General features: G+C 44.6%; 1 protein-coding gene and 1 pseudogene across 1 annotated transcript; both read left to right on the top strand.

Moving 5' to 3' along the window:
• Positions 1–14443: 14443 nt before the first annotated feature.
• LOC146545360 (uncharacterized) lies at positions 14444–19685 on the top strand (the record flags this gene model as incomplete). Its single annotated transcript, XM_085216680.1, has 2 exons — positions 14444–14493; positions 18512–19685. Coding segments are annotated over 2 exons (1191 nt in total), but the record flags the coding sequence as incomplete, so codon positions are not given.
• Positions 14899–18353, top strand: LOC146545361 (uncharacterized; annotated as a pseudogene).
• Positions 19686–23672: the final 3987 nt, after the last annotated feature.

Here is a 23672-nt window from a genome sequence, read left to right as displayed (position 1 = left end):
CTTTGTGCCTGATTGTAGTTTAAGAAGATTTGGACCAGCCTGAAAAAATGATCATAATTACATGCTGGCACGTATTATAAGCTCTTAGAGCAGTGTTCAAGTAACTGACGTGATTTTAAAGGGACAGAAGGTGCATTAGAGGAATCATTCTGAAGGTGACCGTTTTAAGGCAGACTATATAAATATTACAAAGTGATACTATGCATCATCGCGTATATGAAGAACAGGAACATCTGGGTTAGCAAAGAGAGTAGATTTGGGACTAATAGTGGCATGGCAAGTATTTAAAATCAGTAAGACCACGAGAGTGATTGGAAGAAAAGGTAAGAAAGATAGTTTCAAAAGTGTCAATAAAGTAAAATTTTGAAAAATTATTTGTCTGCATATTTTCGTGTGACTATGAGTCAGCTTGCCATGGAAAGTCAGCTGAATTTAAAATGCAATCATGTACACTGCAGGTAAATTATAACAAAAAAACAATAAGCACAATTCTGTTGATGTGGTCAGTGCTTCAGAATCACATTAAAACTGGCTAAACACTAGTCTCTGATAAACAAATCTTAATCTGTATATTTTCTAGCTTGTACAACAAAACAGTCAAGCATTTTATATCAGCTCAGTTTCCAGTTTGCTTGTGCACATCAAATTAGCAGTCCATTTTGTTTGCTTATCAGCAGTAGCATACAGGAAATGAATTCCACACATAAAATCAGTTAGTGTGAAATAAAAGAGACAGGATAACGAAGTTTTAATAAAACTGCATCCAGCACTTGAGGAAACTAATTATTTACAGAAAAGACAGACAAGCTTCTTCACAAGAATTCAGCAAAGCAGCACTTGTAATGCTCTGATAAAACATGAACAGTAGTGTAATTTTCCTTTAGCTTACTGGAATGTTTACCAAGACACACATGAAGTGATCAAGCAAGTGGCCTCTCTTACACACTCTTTTCATTTGGAATTCCTAAAGTGAAAGGAAGAGAGTTGCTTAATAACAAAAATATAATGTAATATTATGTATAATGTAAGATGTAATGAATTTAATTTCTATGCAATGTTCAGTATTTGACAATCATCAACTTTTGTTATGTAGGGAGGACACAAAATATCAGCGTGAGTAATGAAAATTTTCTTCAATAGCTATGGTTTTTGCATGATTTTCAGAAGGAAAAAAATCAACTCAGTTGATGCTAGTAGTTGCTTCTACTGGAACAAATGTTATTTTATGTGAACATTAGAAATAAGCATGCTATATCCTTCTTTGAAGGCACTATAGAGGGTTTATGTTCATGAAGAGGTAAAAGTTAGCTAATTTGGTGTAAAATTTCTGTGAAAAGTAAAACCTGTGTTGTTTTTATGTAAGCTATTTAATTAGGATAAAATCTATAAAGGGGGTGGAAATTTCTATTGACTTCTTGACAGTCTATGAAAACATCCAAGCTGTATTAAATATTACCACCCAAACATTCTGAAGTAATTTTTTCATTAGCCAAAGGGTTTTTTTCTCTCTCTGCTCTAATCTATTATATTTTCATTCTGCCAAGTATGTCAGACAGCTAATGGTTTGTATATCTGTGTGTATGCCTTGGTCCAACTGATCATTTGAAACTGGACTGACATCTACTAGCCTCTGGAAGGCTTCAATTTTGAACTAACTGTTGAAAAAAGATTAATAAAAAAAAAAAAGTACTTTGTTCAAAAGTTGTCCTCAGATGAACTGTAAAGGAATAACTCTTCCCCTCTCCCTGCCACATTTGTCATTTTTATTTAACTTTCTTTGGCTTGTTTCAAAAAGACAAGCTCTTCTAATCTCCTCTAGTAATACAAGCTGCCCTTCCTGATACCCGTTTCAACATGATTCCACTTGGACTCCACCCTTCTAATCGCTGTTGAGTAATCTACATGCAGTATTTCAGATAGAGACTTGCCATGCTTTGCAATGCCGTTAATACTCCCACAAACTTCAATGAAAATGCCTCACACATCACAGATTTTATTCATTCCTTTAAAGCTAAATTGTACCACTGAGCATAGACCATATAGCAGAAGGTCAACTAGCAGTCACCAAAGTAAAAGAGAACTGAGATAATAAAGTTTAAACTGTTCAATTAGAGAAAAGGTATTGATACCTCATAAAAGCTTTAATTTTGACACTATTCTCTCCAAAATTTTCGTCTAAGTTCAAATTGTACTAGGCGTGTTTGGCACATCATGGGCAAAAGAGGTACCATGATGTAACTCAGAAGTGATATACTTTTGTGCAGTAAGTAAAGGAAGAGAGAGCAGATTGAAGACCAGACTACTACAGGACTGCATTGGTTCAAGCCAGGTAATAAGCATCTTTGATTCCACAATCAACCAGTAAGTACGACTCTGTACCTGATCCAAAACATATACAACTCAATGGAAAAATATACCCTGTTTTTCATGTTCATTCATCCAGCCCAGGGAAAACTATAGCTCAATCTCAAATAAGCCAGATAGTAAATGCAATGCTGGTGTTAAGGGCTGTTTTATTTCAGTTTCAGGTACCTACAAATCTTTTTTTCAAGAAGTGTTTCAAGGAACGTCTGGATTCTGAAGTCAAACAAAAATGAAAGTTTTGAAAAATATTATTGTAGCTCTGACGAGAAACCCTGCTTAAATCTTTTTTCATTTCATGAAGATTTGTATATCCTGATATTATTAAAATTCATAGGCTTGTTGTGTCTGAAACACCTTGCAAGGGACTGAACTTCTCTTTATAAGGACTTACTCTTCAGTTGAAAACATAGCCAGACAAGAATTCTGTATTTAGAGAAAATAAATTCCTCATTTCTTTGCCTTCCTGTCCATGTCTATAGATTAATATGAAGTTTGATCATTCTCTACACTAATCTCTTTCCTGCAGAAAGGACCAATACTTTTTGATTTAAGATCTTGCCAACTTGAATGAGAATTTGACTAAAGATCTCATATCTGTTTGCAGAAAGTGACTCAGTGATTATAACAAAACAAACAAGCAAACAAACAAAAAACATGAAAGAATCATAGAATCTAGAAATAACAGAATGGCTTACCTTGAAAGGGATCTTAAAGATCGTTGAGCTCCAAGCCCCTGCCATGGGCAGGGCTGCTACCTACCAGCTCAGGCTGCCCAGGGCCCCATCCAACCTGGCTTTGAACACCTCCAGGAATGGGGCATCCACAGCTTCTCCAGGCAGCCTGTGTCAGTTCCTCATCACCCTGTGCATAAATAATTTCCTCCTAACATCTAACCTAAATTTCCCCAGTTTTAGTTTAAAGCCACTCCTCCTTGTCCTATTACAATCTACCTGTGTAAAAAACTCTATCCCCCTCCTGCTTAAAAGCTCCCTTCAAGTATCGGATAGTTGTAATGAGGTGTCTCCGGAGCTTTCTCTTCTCCAAGCTAAATAATACTAACTCTGTCAGCCTTTCTTCATAGGAGAGGTGCTCCAGCTTTTTTATCATCTTTGTGACTGCCTATTGGACCTGCTCCAACAGCTCTGCATCCTTCTTGTTCTGAGGGCCCCAGACATATATACAGTATTCCAGATAGGGCCTCACAATGGCACAGTAGAGGAGGACAATCCACTCCCTGCTGTCCACCCCTTTTTTGATGCAGCCCAGAATACTGTTGGCTGCAAGCACACACTGCTAGCTCATGTCCATCTTTTCATCCATAAGAATTCCGAAATCCTTCCCTGCAAGGCTTCTTTCAATGAGTTCTCCCAGTTTGTACACATATTTGGGATTGCCCCTACTCAGGTGTAATACCTTGCATTTGGCCTTACTGAACCTCATTAGGTTCATTGTGATCCCACTTTTTGAGCTTGTACAGGTCTGTCTGGATAACATCTCTCCCTTTTATTGTGTCAACTGCACCACCCAGTTTAGTGTCATCAGCAAATTCGCTGAGGGTACATTCAATCTCCAAAAGAGCTATGTTTTTTATGCCACGTGTGTTAAGTTCCCAAACAAAATAAGGCTGGGCAATACTTCTACCTCTTCTTATTCCATTCATTGTAGGAATCTTATTCCAGTATGAAGGACAGAAGGAAGAAAGTTGTGGATTCAGTGTAGGAAACTGGAGATGCCTAAATGCACATTGACACTTTCTCTTCGGTTACACGTGATGTACATCAAAACTCTGATCTGTGAACTACAAGAGATTGATCTGTGTTTCTTAGCTCTTTGATGACCCTATCTATATGCCTTGCAAGACACTGTGTGTGCGTGCCCTCCAGACTACGTACATCAAAAACAGAAAATGATGATTTCTTGTCCTGCCCCCTAACGTGGAAACTGCACCAGTCAAACTTCAAAACACATCAGAACTTCCTTAATGAAAGTCAAATAATTCTCACTCTGATCACATGTTGATTTTCATGCAAGGTTTTGCAATTAGGCCGGAGGAATCCCAGGCATCTATACAGGCTGGAAGGAGCAGTCCTTGAGAGTAGCCCTGCAGAGAAGGGCCTGGGGGTTCTGATGGATGAAAAACTTAACGTGAGCCAGCAGTGTGCTCTTGCAGCTCAAAAAGCAAGTGGTATCCTGGGCTCCATCAGAAGAGGGGTGGCCAGCAGGGACAGGGAGGTGATTGTTCCCCTCTACTCTGCCCTCGTGAGGCCCCATCTGGAGAACTGTGTCCAGGTCTGGAGCCCACATTACAAGAAAGACAAGGAGCTGTTGGAGAGGGTCCAGAGGAGGGCCACAAAGATGATCAGGAGACTGGAGCATCTCCCCTACAAAGACAGGCTGAGGGAGCTGGGCTTGTTCAGCCTGGAGAACACAAGGCTGCAGGGTGACCTAATTGCAGCCTTTCAGTACCTAAAGGGAGCCTACAGACAGGAGGGGAATCAACTCTGAAAAGGTAGATAACGGCAGGACAAGGGGAAACGGTGTTGAGAGAGGGAAGATTTAGGTTGGATGTCAGGGGGAAGTTCTTTATAGAGAGAGTGGTGAGGTGGTGGAACAGGCTGCCCAGAGAGGCTGTGGATGCCCCGTCCCTGGAGGTGTTCAAGGCCAGGTTGGATGGGGCCCTGGGCAGCCTGGTCTAATATTAAATGTGTAGGTTGGTGGCTCTGCCTGTGGCAGGGGGGTTGGAGCTTGATGATCTTTGAGGTCCCTTCCAACCCTGGCCATTCTGTGATTCTGTGACTCTGTGATTTTGTTTTACCATAAGGTTGTCTTTTCAAGGCCGTTCCCCATCAGTTTTCCTTCATAGACACAATTAAATATGAAACAATGCCTGTTTCTGCAAATGGCAAATTCACCACGAAAACATGACTAAAAGTATGGGAAATCTTTCTTCTTTTACACATAATTTCTTGTAATAAGAGCTCTGTTGCTTACATAATTAAGATCCTTGGAGGCAGCATGCTTGGAATGGATTGAAAATTATATCCTTTATTTTCCCCTATCTTCCTTCAGTATGCCCTGATACGTACCCATTTTTATTTTAGAATTCTTTATCCCTGTAACTAATTCCATTTCTAATGGATGTCAAGCCGACAAATTTATATGAAGCTCTAACACCATGTTTACTAAAATAAGTTTGTAAGTTTTATAATACAGAAATGAAAGAATCAAAGACATAAGTAAAAGAAAATAAATGCTGTGACTTTATTTCACGGCATTAAATTTCATCAATTTTTATGCACTTAGATACATCAGAAAAACATGATATATTTCTACAAAGATTTACTAAAAATAAGTTCTCCTAAACACAGAGAAAATTTTCCAGGGGGTAAAACAAGGCTTGTGAGTTCCTTCTTGCCAGTCTCAGTTTAATAAAGTATTAGTTAATACACTGTTGAAATAATCACACACTCAACCATTCCCTACCCTGTCCTTTAAAAAATCTCCTCAAGCTCTCTCCTGCTCAGATCAACTGGTGCTTGCCCAGAGTTCCTTTGGATGCAGACCAGGCAGAGTAGCTGCTGAGGGAGCTGATTCTGCCGTCATCTCACATGTCAGCAAAACCTACGGACACTGTTTTTTTTTCCTTCATCTTTTGTAGTTTTGTCCTAGATTGTATACAGGTTCTCTTGCATACTTCTCTCTGCTCTACCTGTAGTGAACAAGGAAAACTGCAGAATAATTTTGTTGCTCTAAGGCTTCTTTTACTTAAGTACTATGGATTGCAGTATGATATACTATTACCATTTTCTCCATAATGCTGCACTGCATTGCATGTTTCCAAGTAATTTCACACTGTTAGAAGTGGGAATCTCCAGATAAGAGTAGGCCTCTTTTCTCAGGTAACAGTGATAGGGCAAGAGGCAGTTGCCCCAGGGGAGGTTATCAGATATCAGGAAAACCATCTTCTCAGAAAGAGTGGCAAGGCATGGAACAGGAAGGTGGTGGAGTCACTGTCCTTGGAGGTATTCAAGAAACTTGTCGATGTGTCACTGAGGGACATGGTTAGTGGTTGTGGTGGGGATGGATTGGCAGCTGGAATGGATGATTTTAATGGTCTTTTCTAGCCTTAAGGATTCTATGATTCTGTGATCTCCAGTCCTCTGATCCCAGAAGAAGGCCTCCAGGAGATCCCAAGGAGAAGGCATACAAGTGTAGGCAGCTACTCACAGATCTTTCTTTAAAATAGCCAAAAATAAATACCGCTGGCCTTTAAAAAAGCTGCAGATGCATACATTAAAAGACTCAAGACCTTCATTTATCATTTGTGAAGAGCTGTGTTCCTCTTCTCTAACAACTCATGTAATTGAGGTTGCGCTCCTTCTAGCAGACCTAAACCTTGTGATTCTTGGATACAAGGAACAGGAGATTGTAATTATCAAGTTAAGGCAGCTATGATTATGTTATCCTAACAACATTACCTTTAAAAAGTGCATCCACATATTTATTCAAAGTTACTTAAAATCTTCAAATACAATTTACACTGTAATAAGTAACTATTTTGAAACTTATACAATGGAAATAGCAGTGACAGGATGACATTTTTTGCTTGTTCTCCCACGAACTCATAGAATCATAGAATCACCAAGGTTGGAAAAGACCTACAAGATCATCCAGTCCACCCATCTGCCTATCACGAAAAGTTCTCACTAAACCATGTCCCTCAACACAATGTCTAAACATTCCTCAAACACCTCCAGGGTTGGTTACTCCATCACCTCCCTGGGCAGCCCATTCCAGCACCTGACCACTCTTTCAGAGAAATATGCATTTCCTAACGTCCAGCCTGAATCTCCCTTGGTGCAACTTGAGGCCATTCCCTCTAGTCCTATCACCAGTTACACGAGAGAAGAGGCTGACCCCCAGTTCACTACAACCTCCCTTCCGGTAGTTATGGAGAGCAATAAGGTCCCCTCTGAGCATCCTCTTCTCCTGACTGAACAATCCCAGCTCCTTCAGCCGCTCCTTATAAGGCCTGTGCTCCAGACCCCTCACCAGCTTTGTTGCCCTTCTCTAGACACGGACCAGGGTCTCAACATCTTTCTTGCAGTGAGGGGCCCAAAACTGAACACAGTACTCAAAGTGCAGCCTCACCAGTGCTGACTGCAGAAGGACAATTACTTCCACACTCCAGCTAGCAACACTATTTCTGATACAAGCCAGGATGGCCTGGCCGCTTGGGCACACTATTGGCTCATGTTCAGCCAAGCATCAACCAATACCCCCAGGTCCATTTCCTCTACACAGTCCTCCAGCCACTCTGCCCCAAGCCTGTAGCATTGCCTGGGGTTGTTGTGGCCAAAGTGCGGGACTCGGCATTTGGCCTTGTTGAATCTCATCCCACTGGCTTCAGCCCACCAATCCAGCCTGTCCAGATCCCTCTGTAGGGCCTTGCTAACCCCAGGCAGATCCACACTTCCAGCCAACTTGGTGTCATCTACAAGCTTTTCTGAAGGTACACTTAGTGCCTTCATTCAAGTCATCAATAAAAATACTGAAGAGGACAGGCCTCAGCACCGACACCTGGGAAACAGCACTCATGACAGGCAGTATTTAACTCCATTCACCACCACTCCTCTGGGCCCAGCCATTCAGCCAGTTCCTTACCCAGCAAAGGGCATACCTGTCCAAGCCATGGGCTGCCAGCTTCTCTAGAAGAATGCTTGTAATTTTACTGAAAATAATATTATTTGTTCTCAGATAAATAATAATTTGAACGTAATGAATTATTTCTCAGGCCTTACAATAGGAACTGATACACACCACCAGGTACTTGTCCATCTTCATTCAGTAATGCTCTGAAACCTCTTAACTGCTCTGTACAGGACACACACCAAGCAGACAAACAACTGTTAACCAACCCCATTAGACAAAACAGACAAAAAAGCCCATCTGCCAATGCTTTCCTACAATAATCAGTTTGTGAAATTCCATCTCTTAAATGCACCAGATCAGATTCTTTTTTTTTTTTTTTCTTTCCCAGTGGGATCAGGACTACCTTCAAGGAAGTTCTCCTCTTCTCCCTGGCATCACCATCATTCATAGTTGCACTGACCATGAAGAACAAAACAGGACTTTAATGTAACGATATCCAATTTGCATCTTGACACCCACTGAATCATTGAACCTTGATCACTGAAGAAGTTTTTACTTAAGTCAGAAAACTAATGTGACTTGCTTAAAACAAACAAAAATCTTATATCTTTAACCAGACACGGAGACCAGCATTTAAGTACCTATCCATTCTTACACAAAGATTCATTACATGTATCTTACCAGTCTGCAAGTTTTCTGTGTGTCTAAACATACTGCAACCCAACCCTCTCTAAGTTGAAATGGAGCCAACAACAAAGGAAGAAAAAGCCATCACTCTAAAATCTTTTTAAAAAATGGAAAATTAGACATGTTAGACAAGTTTTACCAGCATATTCTAAAACATTCCTGCAGCTCCCCTCCCAGGTATTTTAAGTTTGAAGAGGTTTGCCTAGTAATACTGCTCTAATTTAATAGTAACAAAGCATGTGATTTGGTTTTCAGAATAAAGAGGCTTTTGGGATAGCAGATAGGCTTTATTCCAGAATCCTCAGTATTTCAGAAGAAAATAGTCATGGGCTTCACACTTTCTCATGTTGCTTAACTGGTGAAAATAAAAAAAGTGAAGTTGCAACAACATCTGGGATGTTTTCTTCCATTATTTTATATACCATTGTGATTGTATGAGAATAAGACAGCTTTGAGCTACAAATAAGCTTACAAACTGAAGTAGTTACAGGAAAAAAGTAGAGAGATTAAAAGTCTGGAGAACTTATGTAGAGGAAATTGTATTACTACAAAGTGAGATGAGATTGAAAGGGACAGTATAGCCAGGAACTGGGCTAGGTGTTAGATGTCAAAGAATAAAGACTACTGTAAATGAAATAGCAACTGCCTTGCTTACAACAATAAATGCTTTTATCTCTGTTTTTTTCTACTATTAACCGTTCAGCAAGGATCATGCTATACATGAAGTATTCCTGTAAGTTATCAGAGAAGCAAAACATACAAGGAAGATATAGTAGTATCTTAGCATGTTATGAGCTGTTACATGAAGATTTTGCACCATCTGCAGGTCCAAAGAGATATAAATACACTACAAATATACTGACCAAATAATAAAATACAACAGCTGTATGCATAATTTCCCATTCCAGCAATAATAGGTTTTGTGGATTTTTTTGAATGCAGAGTTTATGGTTACTATATTTCTGGATGAGAGATTGTTAGACACTTTGAGTACTTTCCAGCAAGAATCAAGCCATGTATATATATATAAGATTTTTAGGATTCATTTAATCTTGAGCTGAGTAGACAGCATTGTCCTGCTAATTTAATTCAGGGCCCTTAATTTTCCTGGGCAATCTGGCAGTGGCCACAAGCCTTCTCCAGTTCTTATATTCACTACTTGAAAATATTAAAGAAAAGTGTTTTCTTATAATCAAAGCCTATGACATATTCATCCTCATCTAAATGTAATCATCTTGTATTAAATTATGCATTGTTAGAAAGGCTTTCTTCATCAGGTACTATGTTATATTCTTAGTGGTTCTCGGTGTGAGATGTTTTTGATGATTTAAGACTGAAAAAAAATAGCAGTAACAGTACAGTTGCTCATAGAGGTAAGATGATTTCAGATGAAGCACACTTTTTCTCAGTGTCAATTTGGAGAGGATTTAAAGCTCTACACAATAATATATTCTTATCGTAAAAAAAGAGGACAAGATGGAAAATAAAACAAATTTATCAGTGTAATAATGCAATGAAAATTTGTTGTGCAAAATCATTCAACATAATTCACTAACACAAACATCAGTATTTTGGAAATTAAGCCAGTGGCGTTTGAAATTTTTCCTCATGAGAAAGATATTCTTTAAAACTTTGGAAGAGACAAAACTCGACTAGAGCTGACAAAAGAACAACACAAATAGGGTATTTAGGTTGAAAGTTTGATTAATTTGGTAAAACCAATTATATATCAAAGTACACCATTATTTGATATATCTGCCCTGCTAACACATAGCACTGCAACAAATATAAACAAAGTCAGTTGCTGATGATAAAATTTTGTGATATAAAGATGCGTGGGGCTAGTACCAAGCATATTACAGGAAAATAGTGCATACTACTCTCCTGATGACTTCAATATGTGTTTAAAATATACAGCTGCTTTCAATTGATCTTCAAACTTCTATTGACGTCAACAAGAAAACAATGTCAGGGAAAGATCTGTGAAAAAATATGGTGAGTTCTAAGAGCAACTGTGCTTTCAGTTATTTATTTTTAAAGTCACAGCAACGATACAGCTGCTGCAGCGTGTGTTCTACCTGCAAAGGAGCACCTGTGAAGAAGAACCTGCAAAATATAGAGAAAAAAAAATTAAAATATGTGCATGTTGTCTTTTGCATTGATTCATTGTGTTTACTGCCCATGCACATTAAATTTTTGCAGTCTACTTTACAAACAGCGCACATATTTTTGCACATTCTGCATTTAGTTTAGGTGAAAGAACTGCAACTTCTCTATTGTTTGACATAATAAGTTATAATTTACATTTTGCCATGACATATAATTCTGCCAGAATTCTTGCACTGAATTTTTGCATTGTTTCTCACTGCCTCTGACTTAGTTTCTCTGGAGAGTTTGAGCAAAAGTGTCTCAGCCATTCTGAAGCACAAAACTTATGAAGAGCAGCCAGACTAAATCTACAGTGAAAATTGTTCAATTTCTGTAGATCTTTACCTTACCTATAGCAGAATTTTAGAGAAAAGCCATTATTCCGAACACTAGAAGAGTTATCCCCCCCCCTTTTTTTTTTTTTTTTTTGTGTGTGTGTGTGGAAATACATCCTGGCTGGCTAATTATTTGTTTTTTATAAATACGGGAGCACAAAGTTTAATATTAACACGCCTAGCTTCTGAGAAGCTAAGCAGGCAACTCAGACAGGGAAGAGTTAAGATTACCAATGGAAACAAAACAAAACATAGTGTGCCAAATTGCCAAAGCTAATTTTTGGCTCCCAGGCAAAAAAATTATGTCAGTCGCTCACTCATTCTGCAATTATAAATTGTCATGAGAGATATTTCTGGTTTCAGTGTTTTAAACAGATGACCTAGGTGCCTGGTCCTTAGGTTCACAAATTGATCCCAATCCCCTAAAATAAGGGAGGCTGTGATCTGAGGTCTTGCATAGCCCTTGCACTCCTAATGCAAGTGTTTGTGCGTGTAGTTAGCTTTACATAGCTGAATAGTATTTGTTTTAGGAATATCAATCACAAATGGGATTAAAACTTGATAAAGTGAGTTGTAATATGTACATTTCTTCAGACTTCTTTGCTGGAAATAAGTTTGTAGTGCCATTGGAAAGGGTCATCACAGTCGTCAGTTAACCGAACAGCAACGCCCAACGACCCATCGCTACTGAAGTTCAACGTCTGAGCTATGAGCAGTGCTGGAATCTGTGTGGTGACGATCTCTCTCTTGCTTTCTACAAAGACTCCTTGCTTTCATTTCCTATATTTCCTATTGCCCATCACCCTTCCCCATCTCCCTAAACGACTAGAATTTGTAATTAAATGGTCGGGCTAACATTTGACCTATTGTGGCTTAATCCCACAACTCTCGCCAGTCACATACATATTAAAAGAACCACCTCTCCCTCCTATAAACTGGAGAGAGACAACGGGGTATCCACAACTTTTCTGAGCAGCCTGGACCAGAGCCTGAACACTCTCTCTAAGTAAAAAGCTTGTCCCTAACATCCTGCCTAAATTTCCTCTCTTTTAGCTTAAAGCCATTCTCCCCTTTTCCTGTCACTTTCAGACCACATAAAAAGTCAGTTCCCCCTGCTTATAAGCTGCCCTCAAGTACCAGAAGACCACAGTGAGGACTCCCCAGAGCCTTCTCGACCCCAGGCAGAAACAAGCCAAACTCCCACAGCCTTTGCAGCCCGTGTTCCCACCCTCTGTGCACCATTATAGCTTCCTCTAAAACCAGTCCAACTGCTCCACATCCTTCTTGTACGGAACAGATGCAGACCTTCGTGCAGAAAACACTGTACTTCGTGCACTATACAGTGTAAGCATTGTGTTCCGGTTTCCTTCTCTGTCTTCTATCTTTGCTGTTATGTACCTTTTATTTCTTCCCACTTGTTCACTTTCATTTCCAGTTCTCTCCCTCATCCCTCTGTGGTAGTCTGAGCTACCAAGGACGGTGTGGGCCTGAGTGGCTGCCGGGTGACACCACACCGTAGAGCCCACTGGCGCCCAACCTCTGCTCCTCTGAGTGTCCTCGTGTGTCAGAAAACAATCAGAACGCTTACAGATGCAGAGAAAGGCTGAGAGCAGCCACACTGCTGACCCCTGGCACGGAGCAAACGCTCTGCAGGACAGAGGTGAGAGATGCAGCTCCTCAGGCCGAGGGGCGCTGCATTCCTTGCCCCCCACATTGCTCAGGCACGCCTGTTGGCCTCGCATACAGCCTGAATTACCACATAACACCCAGCAGAGGCACACTTCCATTGGTGGTGACCAAACAGCAGCAGACGGGTGCTAACAGGATACTTTTAATACTGCCATCCCAACCTGCCTTCAACCTGTGCCCGGAGGGCACTGCTGAGGCGAGGTATGCCGGTCAAAGCCCCTGAGACAGGCTGAGGGGAAAGGAAGAGTCCTGGATTCAGCTGAAGAGGGGCAAACAAACCACAGCTGGGTGGGTTGGAGCCGCTGCTGTGACGGGCGGCAGCTAGGCTGGGGCTGGGCCGGGACAGTGCCGCCATTGGGCCGGGGCCGTTCTGTACATTGTGATGTCACGTGATGCCATAATGCTGAGCGCAGGGGGCAGTTGGTCAGCAGCTGCTGGTCTGCAGTTGGAGCTGCTGGTCTGCAGTTGGAGCTACTGAATAGTAGTTGGATCTGCTGAACAGCATCTGGATCTGCTGGACAGTAGCTGGACTTGCTGGATAGCAGCTGGATCTGCTGGTTAGCAGTTGCAGCTGCTGGTCTGCAGTTGGAGCTGCTGAATAGCATCTGGATCTGCTGGACAGTAGTTGGACCTGCTGGAGAGCAGCTGGAGCTGCTGGAAAGCGGTTGCAGCTGCTGGTCTGCAGTTGGCGCTGCTGGTTGGTCTTTGTGCTTTCTCCGGGCCTTCATCAGCAGTATTTATGGATGCACATCAGTTAGTGACCGGTGAGGAGTTGTGTTTTAGTCACCACTTCCCTCTTCTTTTGTGCTAAATAGTTCATATCTCAGCCCACGGGGTCTACTTGTTTTCCAGTGCTCTCCCTCATCAGACCTGAGGAGCGAGAGCAAAGGGCGCCGTGCTGCTGAGCCTCACTGAGCCACTGGGGCCCAGCCTCTGCTCCTCTGGGTGTCTTTGTATGTAGGAAAGTGATGGCAATGCAAAACAAGGTTCTTCTCAGGCCCGGTCGTTAGAGGCCGAGGTGGTACACATCGTTGTAATGTCAGGTAGATTCTTAAAACAGAAAAGAACCCCTCCAGTAAGACCTTAAATTGGAAGGCACCATCGTGTATTGCAGAAGGGTAGGGCACGGTTGAAGAGCTAGTCCAAAACTTACCACCGTCCCTTCTCTGGGGTGACGATTTTGAAGGAAGTCCCAAAAATTTGCCCCAAGTTTTGTTCAATTTTAAGTCCAAGGGAACTCAAGCCTCTTTCTTTCCCCTTTATGTCGGGGTAACCAGTGCACTTCCCCCCAGCTCCCTCCGCTATAAGAGGGAGAGTATCAGAGTACCATTTTCACCCGTGGATAAGTAATAGAGACAGCATTTGGCCCTAAAAATCACCCTCATGGCCTTTGCTTCTCGCTTGATTTCTGTGTCGTTTTGGAAACAAACACTAGAAAGAGGCATCCATGTGGTTTGGTTCTCTGATGGGCAGCTGCCCTGAGCACTGCTCTGTTACTATACTGCTTCCTATCATGTGAAGATAGAGACACACCAGTGACGTGGTAATTGCTCAAGTAACTCTTGCTATTTGTCACAGGGCTGCTGCCTGCCGCCTGGCTCTTCTGGCAGTCGACTGTGCCGCCTGCCTCTGCACTGGAACAGGCTGCCCAGGGAGGTTGTGGAGTCTCCTTCTCTGGAGATATTCAAGTCTCGCCTGGACGCCTACCTGTGCGACCTGGTGTAGGGAACCTGCTTTGGCGGGGGGGTTGGTCTCGATGATCTCTAGAGGTCCCTTCCAACCCCTACAATTCTGTGATTCTGTGATTCTGTGAAATTGGCGCAAAACTCCGGGAGGCTTCTATTACTAAAGATAGAACGACTGCTAAACTTTTATCTGTTTGGCACCAGATAATGGAAGGGCTTAAACAAATTCGACAAGGAAGACTTTCTTCCGACTATTCGCCATCGCCCTCCCTCCCACCCCCGCCGCTGCCCCTCCGTGCAGCAAGCAGCCCTGGTCCGGCTCCGACCCCGCCCCTGACCGTGGGGAAGAGAAATTCCAACCCCCCCCATCGCCGCTGCCCTCGGTTCCGCCTCCGGCGCTCATCCCGCTCCCGCCCTCCGCCCCGCCCCTGACGCTCGCCGCGCCGCTCCCACCCTCCGCCCCGCCGTGACGCTGATGTCCTGCGCTCCGCCCCTGACGCTCGCTGCGCCGCTCCCACCTCTGACCCGCCGAGGAGCTTCATCAGTACCTGCTATAACCTTGCATCATTCAGATGATGACCCTATTTGGATTCCTGCTCGCAGTGTTCACCCTTGGCGCAGAAGCACTACCTGAACCACACCAAATCAACCCGCAGCAACACATGTGGGTCACCTGCGCTAAATCAGCAGGCCGGACCAACTTCTGCTTAGCGCTTGCTTCTGCCACTGATCCCTTCCAAACTTGTTTTGAAGGGATGCTGTTTCTCAGTGATTCTAACTTTTCTGCTTACTCCACAGGACATGCATGACATCCACTCTAAACACACGGGTAGCTTTAGTTGTCCTTATACCAAGGGCTGTTGCTGGGAGTAGGTATTATAACTATTAGTACAGTATAGTTATTGGTACTGTAAAACACTTACTTGAGGAAAAAAAAAAAAAAAAAAAGGGAAGAAAAAGATGTGAAACAATGAGAAAGTCTGAAACCAAGTTTGAAACGACCATGAACTCATAATGATTGGGACTGTGTGCTTCTTATTGCTTTGTAACTTGTTGTATTGCAAATAGCAACAGTAGTAATGGTGGTTGTGTGTTTTTTTAATTTTTATTTTAATAACAGATTGAATGTTATAGTAACAGGATTTAATGTTACCAATGCTGGAATCTATGGAAATAGCTATTTTAATGTATTAGTAGCACTAAGACAAAACCTGGAAAGGAATCCCAGGCAAAGGGATGGCCCTATATTATAGAATGATTAACTCTCTTTCATCCCACTAATCAGGAATTTAAAATATGATCATGCAGCACCTGAGACAAAGGCGCACGCTAAGAATGTTAACCTTGATAGTTTATTCTGCAAGCAGGTGTTCCATTTGGCCTCCGTATCATGCACTGGCCATGCAGATGCAGTGTACAAATGGAAAATACCCTTCGGACCCTGAGAAGAATAAAAGCAAGAGAGAATCTGGGGTGGGTGAGAGAGGAAAAGTGCACCTTGAAGCAGGGGACGCCCTGCTGGCACTGCCTATCGCATTCGCCACCACCATGTTTTTTTTTTCTCTCTCTTTTTCTGCAGATTGTTGGTTCTCGAGGGTCTGTAAATAATAATGCCCATAGTTCTATCTGGCATGCAAAAGTTGCCCAACTATGAATTCTCTATTAGCCAGAGGTATAACCATGAGCACTCTAAAAGCATCTGTTGTACAAATCTTAGTGGTCTTTCAAAATCAATATATCAGAATACATTAAAGTTGAAGATCTCTTTCAAGGCAGTGAGAGATTAACACAGAACGGGTCCCTCCAGGATTTATTTCCAGGTTGCAGAAAGTTGGGCTGCAGACCAAACACGTGTTTGTTCTTTTTAGGTTAATGGTATTTCTTGTCATGATACTATGTTTGCCTTGTTTCCTTTCTCACACTTACAGTATTGTCAATTGAGGCCTTGATTGAGTTATAATGATTGTATTATTAATATAATTAGTGTTCTATAGCATGGTAGAAGTTGTCGGTATCTTCAGTGACAATCTCAATGTACTGCGTCCCCTTCTAAAGGGCACCGATCCTGCCGCCTGCGTTTCGGTGACAACAGAGCAGCAGCATCTTACTGAAACTCTTGGGCATCTTATTGCGACACAGGCCGTTGATCGCTGTGAGCCGTCTCTCCCCATAGATATCACTATCCTAAGTGGCCACGGGCAACTGCTGGGTGCACTGACGCAGTGCAAAAAGAAAAAGGAGGAGAGACCAGACATAAAGGTGCTGGAACGGCTGTTTATGAGCTTTCAAGGATACATAAGACATAATCCGTGTTTCCGTTACAGCACTTCAGAACAAAGTGCATGCTTGATAGAATGACTAAGTGTCTCCTTGCCATGGGACCCCCGAGAGCTGGATCTCCTGGGTTCCCAGGCAATAGGAAACGCTTCAGCGGGATGGACTCAGACATGCTTTTGCTTCGGACGATTGCAGCAGGGCCTTAGTGCTCGAGCAAGTATCCTTAAGCGACTGTGGGACTATGTGGATAACCCTTTTTTCGACACAACAGGATGGACGGTGGTCTCCCCCCATAATGAACAGGAATTCTCGGTATGGGGGCATATTGCGGTTACAGCAACCAAACCGGGGAAGGAGGAAACCTACAACCGTGGTATGGATATGGAGCAAGCCTTTCTGAAGACGACTCCCAACCTGCGCTGTGGAATAATGACTCGGCTAAGGCCTTACCCCCGGGTGTATTTTTAATATGCGGTGACCGAGCTTGGGCAGGCATTCCTGCCAATGTCCAAGGAGGACCTTGCTATCTTGGACAATTAGCACTGTTCGCTCCCCAACATTGTCAGTGGCTTAATGTCGCCTCTGGTCTGCATAAGGCCAGGCAACGGCGGAGTATACGCCGCCTGACACCAGATTGCTACGATAACGTTGATCTGTGGTCAGCTACTGCCCGGGTGTTTGCTTCGGTTCTTGCATCGGGCGTGGCTGCGGCCCAAGCGTTAAAACAGTTAGAAAACCTAGCATGTTGGTCAGCGAAACATGCTAACGAGACCACCTTAGTTCTGACATCTATGTTATCTGATATGAATAGTCTTAGGCACGCTTTGCTACAAAATCGCGCGGCAATTGACTTTCTGCTTTTAGCACAAGGGCATGGCTGTGAGGACTTTGAGGGAATGTGTTGCTTTAACCTTTCGGACCATAGTCAGTCCATACATGAACAACTTCAATGGTTAAAGAGACATACGCAAAAGATTCAAATTGACAAAAACCCATTTGATGATTGGCTAAAATCCCTATTTGGAGGACTGTCCCCATGGCTCACAACATTAATCAAAGAAGGCTTGCGTTGGCTATTGCTTATTCTAGTTATGCTTTTACTGCTCCGCATAGTATATAGTTGTATAATGAAGAGTATTGACAAAGTCACACAGAAAGTTATGCTCGTGCAAAAAGAAAAAGGGGGAATTGTTGGGGAATGGCTGCGAGAGCAGGGCAGACATGAGGCTGTGTACGAGCATAACTAGTGCGGCAGCACAGGGTGCATTCTCATGAGAAAGCATTAGGAGTTAAGATAGGAGGCACAACATCCTTGGGCAGCCTGTAAACAGCAGGCCTTAAACAGCAGGCCTACATCCGCAGCTGTGCTCTGTGGATGTGTGGGGGCTGATAAGCGGATGAGCTCAGTGGCAGGTGTGAATGCTGGCTGAGCATTGGTTGAAGTTAGGCAGCCCACCTAGACGCCCACCTTGTGCTCCAATAGTAGGTGAACACATGTGTCGTAGTGTGTATATAAGCTCTGTCTGTGCAACAATAAAGTGAAGCTTGATCACTCATATTGAGTACTGTCGTGCTTCCCCACTTGAGAACAATCTGATTAGGACGCTATCCGCGGCAGGCGGCTGCCCTGAGCACTGCTCTGTTACTATACTGCTTCCTATCATGTGAAGATAGAGTGCCGCCTGCCTCTGCCTGGCATCTACTGCACTGCCTGCCTCTTCTGGTCATCTACTACAGCGCCTGCCTCTTCTTGCAATCTTCTACACCGCCGGGCTTTTCTTGGAAACTACTACGCCGCCTGGCTCTTGGCATCTACTACAGTGCTTGCCTCTATTTTGGAATCCACTGCGCTGTCTGCCTCTGTTTTGGAATCTACTACGCTGCCTGCTTTGTTTTTGGAATATTCTACGCTGCCTCCCTTGTTTTTGGAATATACTATTCTACCCGCCTCTGCTTGGAGTCCAGCGCATCTCCTGCCTCTGCCTGGAAACTCCTATGCTGCCTGCTGCTTCTTTGGAACGTAGCATGCTGCCTGCAGCTTCTGCGGAATGTACTATCCTGCCTGCAGCTTCTCTGGAATAAACTACACCACCTGCAGGTTCTTTGGAATATACTATGCCACCTCCATCTTCTTTGGAGTACTCTATGCTACCTGCCTTGCATTTGGAATGCACTCTACGGCCTCCATCTTCTTTGGAATACGTTACGCCACCTGCCTCTTTTTGGAATATACTACACCACCTGCACCTGCTTGGCGTACATTATGCCATCTGCCTCGTTTTGGACTCTACTGGGCCGCCTGCCTCTTCTTGGACTATACAGCGCTGCCTTCCTCTTCTTGAAATACACGGTGCCGCCTGCCTTCTCCTGGAATATGCTGTGCGACCTGCCCTTTCTAGGGATTATACTAGTCCACCTGTTCCAACAAAGGAAGACAGTACGCCGCCTGGCTCTGCTAGGGAATAGGCTACGCCACCTGGCCCTGCTGTGGAAAATACTGCGCTGCCTGGCCCTGCTGTGGAATAGTCTACGCCGCCTGGCCCTGCTGTTGAATATGCGGCAGCATCTGCTTTGTTTGTGGAATATTCCACACCGCCTGGCTCTCTTTGCAACACACCACACAGGCTGGCTCTCCTTGGCATATGGCACGCAGGCTGGCTCTCCTTGGAGGATATCGTGCAGGCTGGCTCTCCTTGGAGGATACTATGCTGCTTGGCTCTGTTTGGAGTATGGCAGACCGACTGGCTCTCTTTGGAATACACCGCACATCCTGGCTCTCTTGGGAATTGAGTACGCCACCTGGCATTCCTTGTAATAGAGTACACCACCTGGCTCTCCTTCTAATAAAGTACACCACCTGGCTCTTTCCATTCAACTTGCAGTGGCTTTTTGTTTATAGAATTGTACTGCATTTTCCTGCTCTTATCATAGCATGGCTTGGTTTGGGATGGACCTCGAGGACCATCATGTTCCAACTCCCCTTCCACAGGAGAGGCAAGGTTGCCCTGCACTACATCAGTTGCCGTACCTGTTTGCTCAGGGCCCCGTGCCTCATCGACTTGAACACCTCCAGGGACGAGGTATTTGCAGCTTCTCTGGGCAACGTGTTCCAGCGCCTCGCCACTCTCTCAGTAAAAAAAACTTCCCCTCACATCTAATCTAAATCTCCCCTCTTTTAGATTAAAACCATTGCCCTTGTCCTATCACCCTCTGCTGTTCTAAAATGTTGATTTTCCACATGTTTTTAAAACCTCTTCTAAATATTGGAAGGACAGAATCAGGTCAGCCTTTTCCATGCTGAACAAGCCCAACTCCCTCAGCCTTTCTTCATACGACAGCTGTGAAGGTGATCACAGCCCTCCTCTAGAGCCCCTCCAAAAGCTCCACATCTTCCCTGAGTTGCTGGCCCCAGGCTTGGACACAGTACTCCAGCTGGGCCCCCACGAGGGCAGAGTAGAGGGGGACAATCCCCTCCCTCGCCCTGCCCCTCTTCTGATGCAGCCCGCCATACAACAGGCATTCTGGGCTGCAAGCACGCACTGCTGGCTCATGTAAGTTTTTCATCAACCAGGACCCCTCGGTCCTTCTCTGCAGGGCTACTCTCGAGGAATTCCTCTTCCAGTTTGTATACCTATGTGGGATTACCTCTACCCAAGCGCAAAACCTTGCACTTTGCTTTCTTGAACCTCATGACGTTCACAAGAGAGGGTCCACTTTTTTTGAGTTTATCAAGGTCCCTCTGGGTGGTGAATGCATTCATAGCAGGAGTTTGGGACTGGGAGCCTGCTTGAAGGCTCTTATTTACAAAATTTTACACCTTTTACAGTATTGCTCACCAAGGTACTCACTTGAAAGCATTCACTTACAAAGTTCGTCTGGCACAATGCTCTAATTACAAAGTACACTCAGTGAATATAAGGTACCTCTTAGTGAAGTTTTGTCAGCCCTCTTCTTCTCTTACCAAATTCCTGTTCTCACTTTCCCTTCCTTCCGTTCCAGTAGAGAAGAGCGTACCAAGCCGCAGCCTGAGAAAGAACTGGGTATCGCTTCTGTTCTGCTCACAAAGAAGCAAAGAAACCACATTCCATAGATCAGTCCCCATGTCTCGGCCCCAGATTGCTTGGGCATGGATAGTCCAATCCTGTGTGGCCCACTGCGCGATCCAAAGTGTGAAGCCCTTGGAAGACTGCCCAGTTGTCTGTGCGTATGTTCAGTGCACTATTACCTGCCTCTTCTTGGGTTATAAACATCCACACCGCTCACAATTCAGCCCACTGCCTACTTTGTCCATATACAGTCCTGAACTGGGGCTATAGAAACTCCAGAGTCCTTCTTGGGGTCGGGGGAGGGCAGCTGGGGCATTGGGACCAACACCTAACTTCAACCAAGTTTAGGTTCCTGGAATCATTTTCCTTCCAAACCCTCCTATAACAGTACACTTGCATGGAAATCGTGACGGATTGTCATAAATTACAGATGTTACGGCTCCAGTTTCTTTTAGAGCCATGACCTGTTGTATATTCTTTTTGGACCGATAGATTGTTTTTTCAGTGTATGGCCGCCGGTCCCCCAAGGAGGCCCGAACTGTGGGAGGGCCTTGGCCCTTACGGAGGCATGCCATCAGTGTATCTAGACGCAGATCTTTTTCCGAAGAAACCTCAGCAGCAGCCAGCTAGGCTGCCTGGGGCAGCTGCCTCCACACTGCAGGTTCCAAGACATCATCTGAATTCCGTGGCAGGGTGAGGACTTGCTCTATTCTTTCTTACGCTTTCCCTTCTTGTTGGGATGGGCTTAAAACATTGATTGGCATTAAACCACGGCCATGAATTTAATAACACATGATTCACTTGTCTATCGAATCCCAGAATCGTGGAATGGCCAGGCTTGGAAGGGACCTCAAAGATCATCAAGCTCCAACCCCACCCTCCCCCCGCCCCGCCACAGGCAGGGCCACCAACCTCCATATCTAACTCTAGAACAGGAGGCCCAGGGCCCCATCCAACCTGCCCTTCAACACCTCCAGGGACGGGGCATCCACAACCTCTCTGGGCAGCCTGTTCCACCACCTCACCACTCTGTGTGAAAAACTTCCACCTAATATCTAAGCTAAACCTTCCCCGTCTCAATTTAAGACCATTCCCCCTTGTCCTATCACTATCCATCCTCGTAAACAGCCGTTCCCCTTCCTGTTTGTATGCTCCCTTCAAATACTGGAAGGTCACAAGGAGCTCTCCCTGGAGCCTTCTCTTCTCCAAGCTAAACAAGCCCAGTTCCCTCAACCTTTCCTCACAAGACAGGTGCTCCAGCCCTCTGATCATCTTAGTGGCCCTCCTCTGGACCCGCTCCAACAGCTCCGCGTCCTCCCTGTACTGGGGGCCCCAGGCCTGGATACGGTGCTCCAAATGGGGCCTCACAAGAGCCGAGAAGAGGGGGATGATCACTTCCCTCTCCCTGCTGGCCACCTCTCTTTTAATGCAGCCCAGAACACAGTTGGCTTTCCGGGCTGCAAGCGCACACTGCTGGCTCATGTCCAGCTTCTCGTCTACCAGGACCCTCACGTCCTTCTCTGCAGGACTGCCCTCCAGGAGATCTTCCCCCACTTTGGATAAATACCTGCGGTTGCCCCAACCCAAGTGCAGCACCCGGCACTTGGCCTTATTCAACCTCATTAGGTTTTTGTGGGCCCACTTCTCCAGCCTGTCCAGGTCCCTCTGGATGGCTTCCCTTCCTCCCAAAGCATTGACTGCACCGCTCTGCTTGGTGTCATCCGCAAATTTGCCGAGGGTGCACTCAATGCCATGCTCTATGTCACCGATGAAGATGTCGAAGAGCACCGGTCCCAAGACCGACCCCTGAGGGACACCGCTTGTGAACGGCCTCCACCCTGGCACAGAACCATTGATCACAACCCTTTGGCTGCGCACAGACAGCCAATTCCTCATCCATCAAACGGTCCATCCTTCAAATCCACACCTCTCCAATTTAGAGAGAAGGATGTGGTGAGGGAATATGTCAAAGGCCTTGCACAAATCCAGGTAGATGACATCCATTGGCCTTCTCCCAGCCACCGAAGCCGTCACTCCATCTCAGAAGGCCCCCAGATTGGTCAGGCATGATGTGCCCTTGGTGAAGCCATGCTGGCTGTCTCAAGTCACCTCTTTATCTCGTACATGCCTTGACCTAACTTCTAGGAGGATCTGCTCCATCATCTTCCCTCGCACAGAGGTCAGGCTCACCGACCTGTAGTTCCCCGAGTCTTCCTTTCTCCCTTATAGACATACACAGAGTATCTTATAGACATAGGTAGAGGAGAGATCACCTCCCTCTCCCTGCTGGCCACCCCTCTTCTGATGGAGCCCAGGATACCATTTGCTTCTCAAGCTGCAAGAGCACACTGCTGGCTCATGTTAAGTTTTTCATCCACCAGCACCCCCAGGTCCTTCTCTGCAGGGCTACTCTCGACGACTGCTCCTCCCAGTCTGTATAGATGCCTGCGATTCCTCCGGCCCATGTGCAAACCCTTGCACTTGGCTGTGCTGAACTTCATCAGACATCAGGCGGCCCACCGTTTGAGTCCTTGGAGATCCCTCTGAATGGCATCCCTTCCTTCCATTGTGTCAACAGCACCACTCAGCTTGCTGTCATCAGCAAACGTGCTGAGGGTGCACTCAATTCTGTCTCCGATGTCATTGATAAAGATGTTAAAGAGCACTGGTCCCAAGACAGTCCCCTGGGGGACACTGCTCTTTACTGGCCTTCACCTGGACATAGAACCGTCAATCACCACCCTCCGACTGCAGCCTTTCAACCAATTCCTTGTCCACTGGGTGATCCA

This window comes from Meleagris gallopavo, chromosome 1 (assembly GCF_905368555.1).
Source record: "Meleagris gallopavo chromosome 1, MGAL_WU_HG_1.1, whole genome shotgun sequence".
NCBI classification, from domain to species: domain Eukaryota; kingdom Metazoa; phylum Chordata; class Aves; order Galliformes; family Phasianidae; genus Meleagris; species Meleagris gallopavo.
This window is presented reverse-complemented; position numbering and strand designations above follow the sequence as displayed.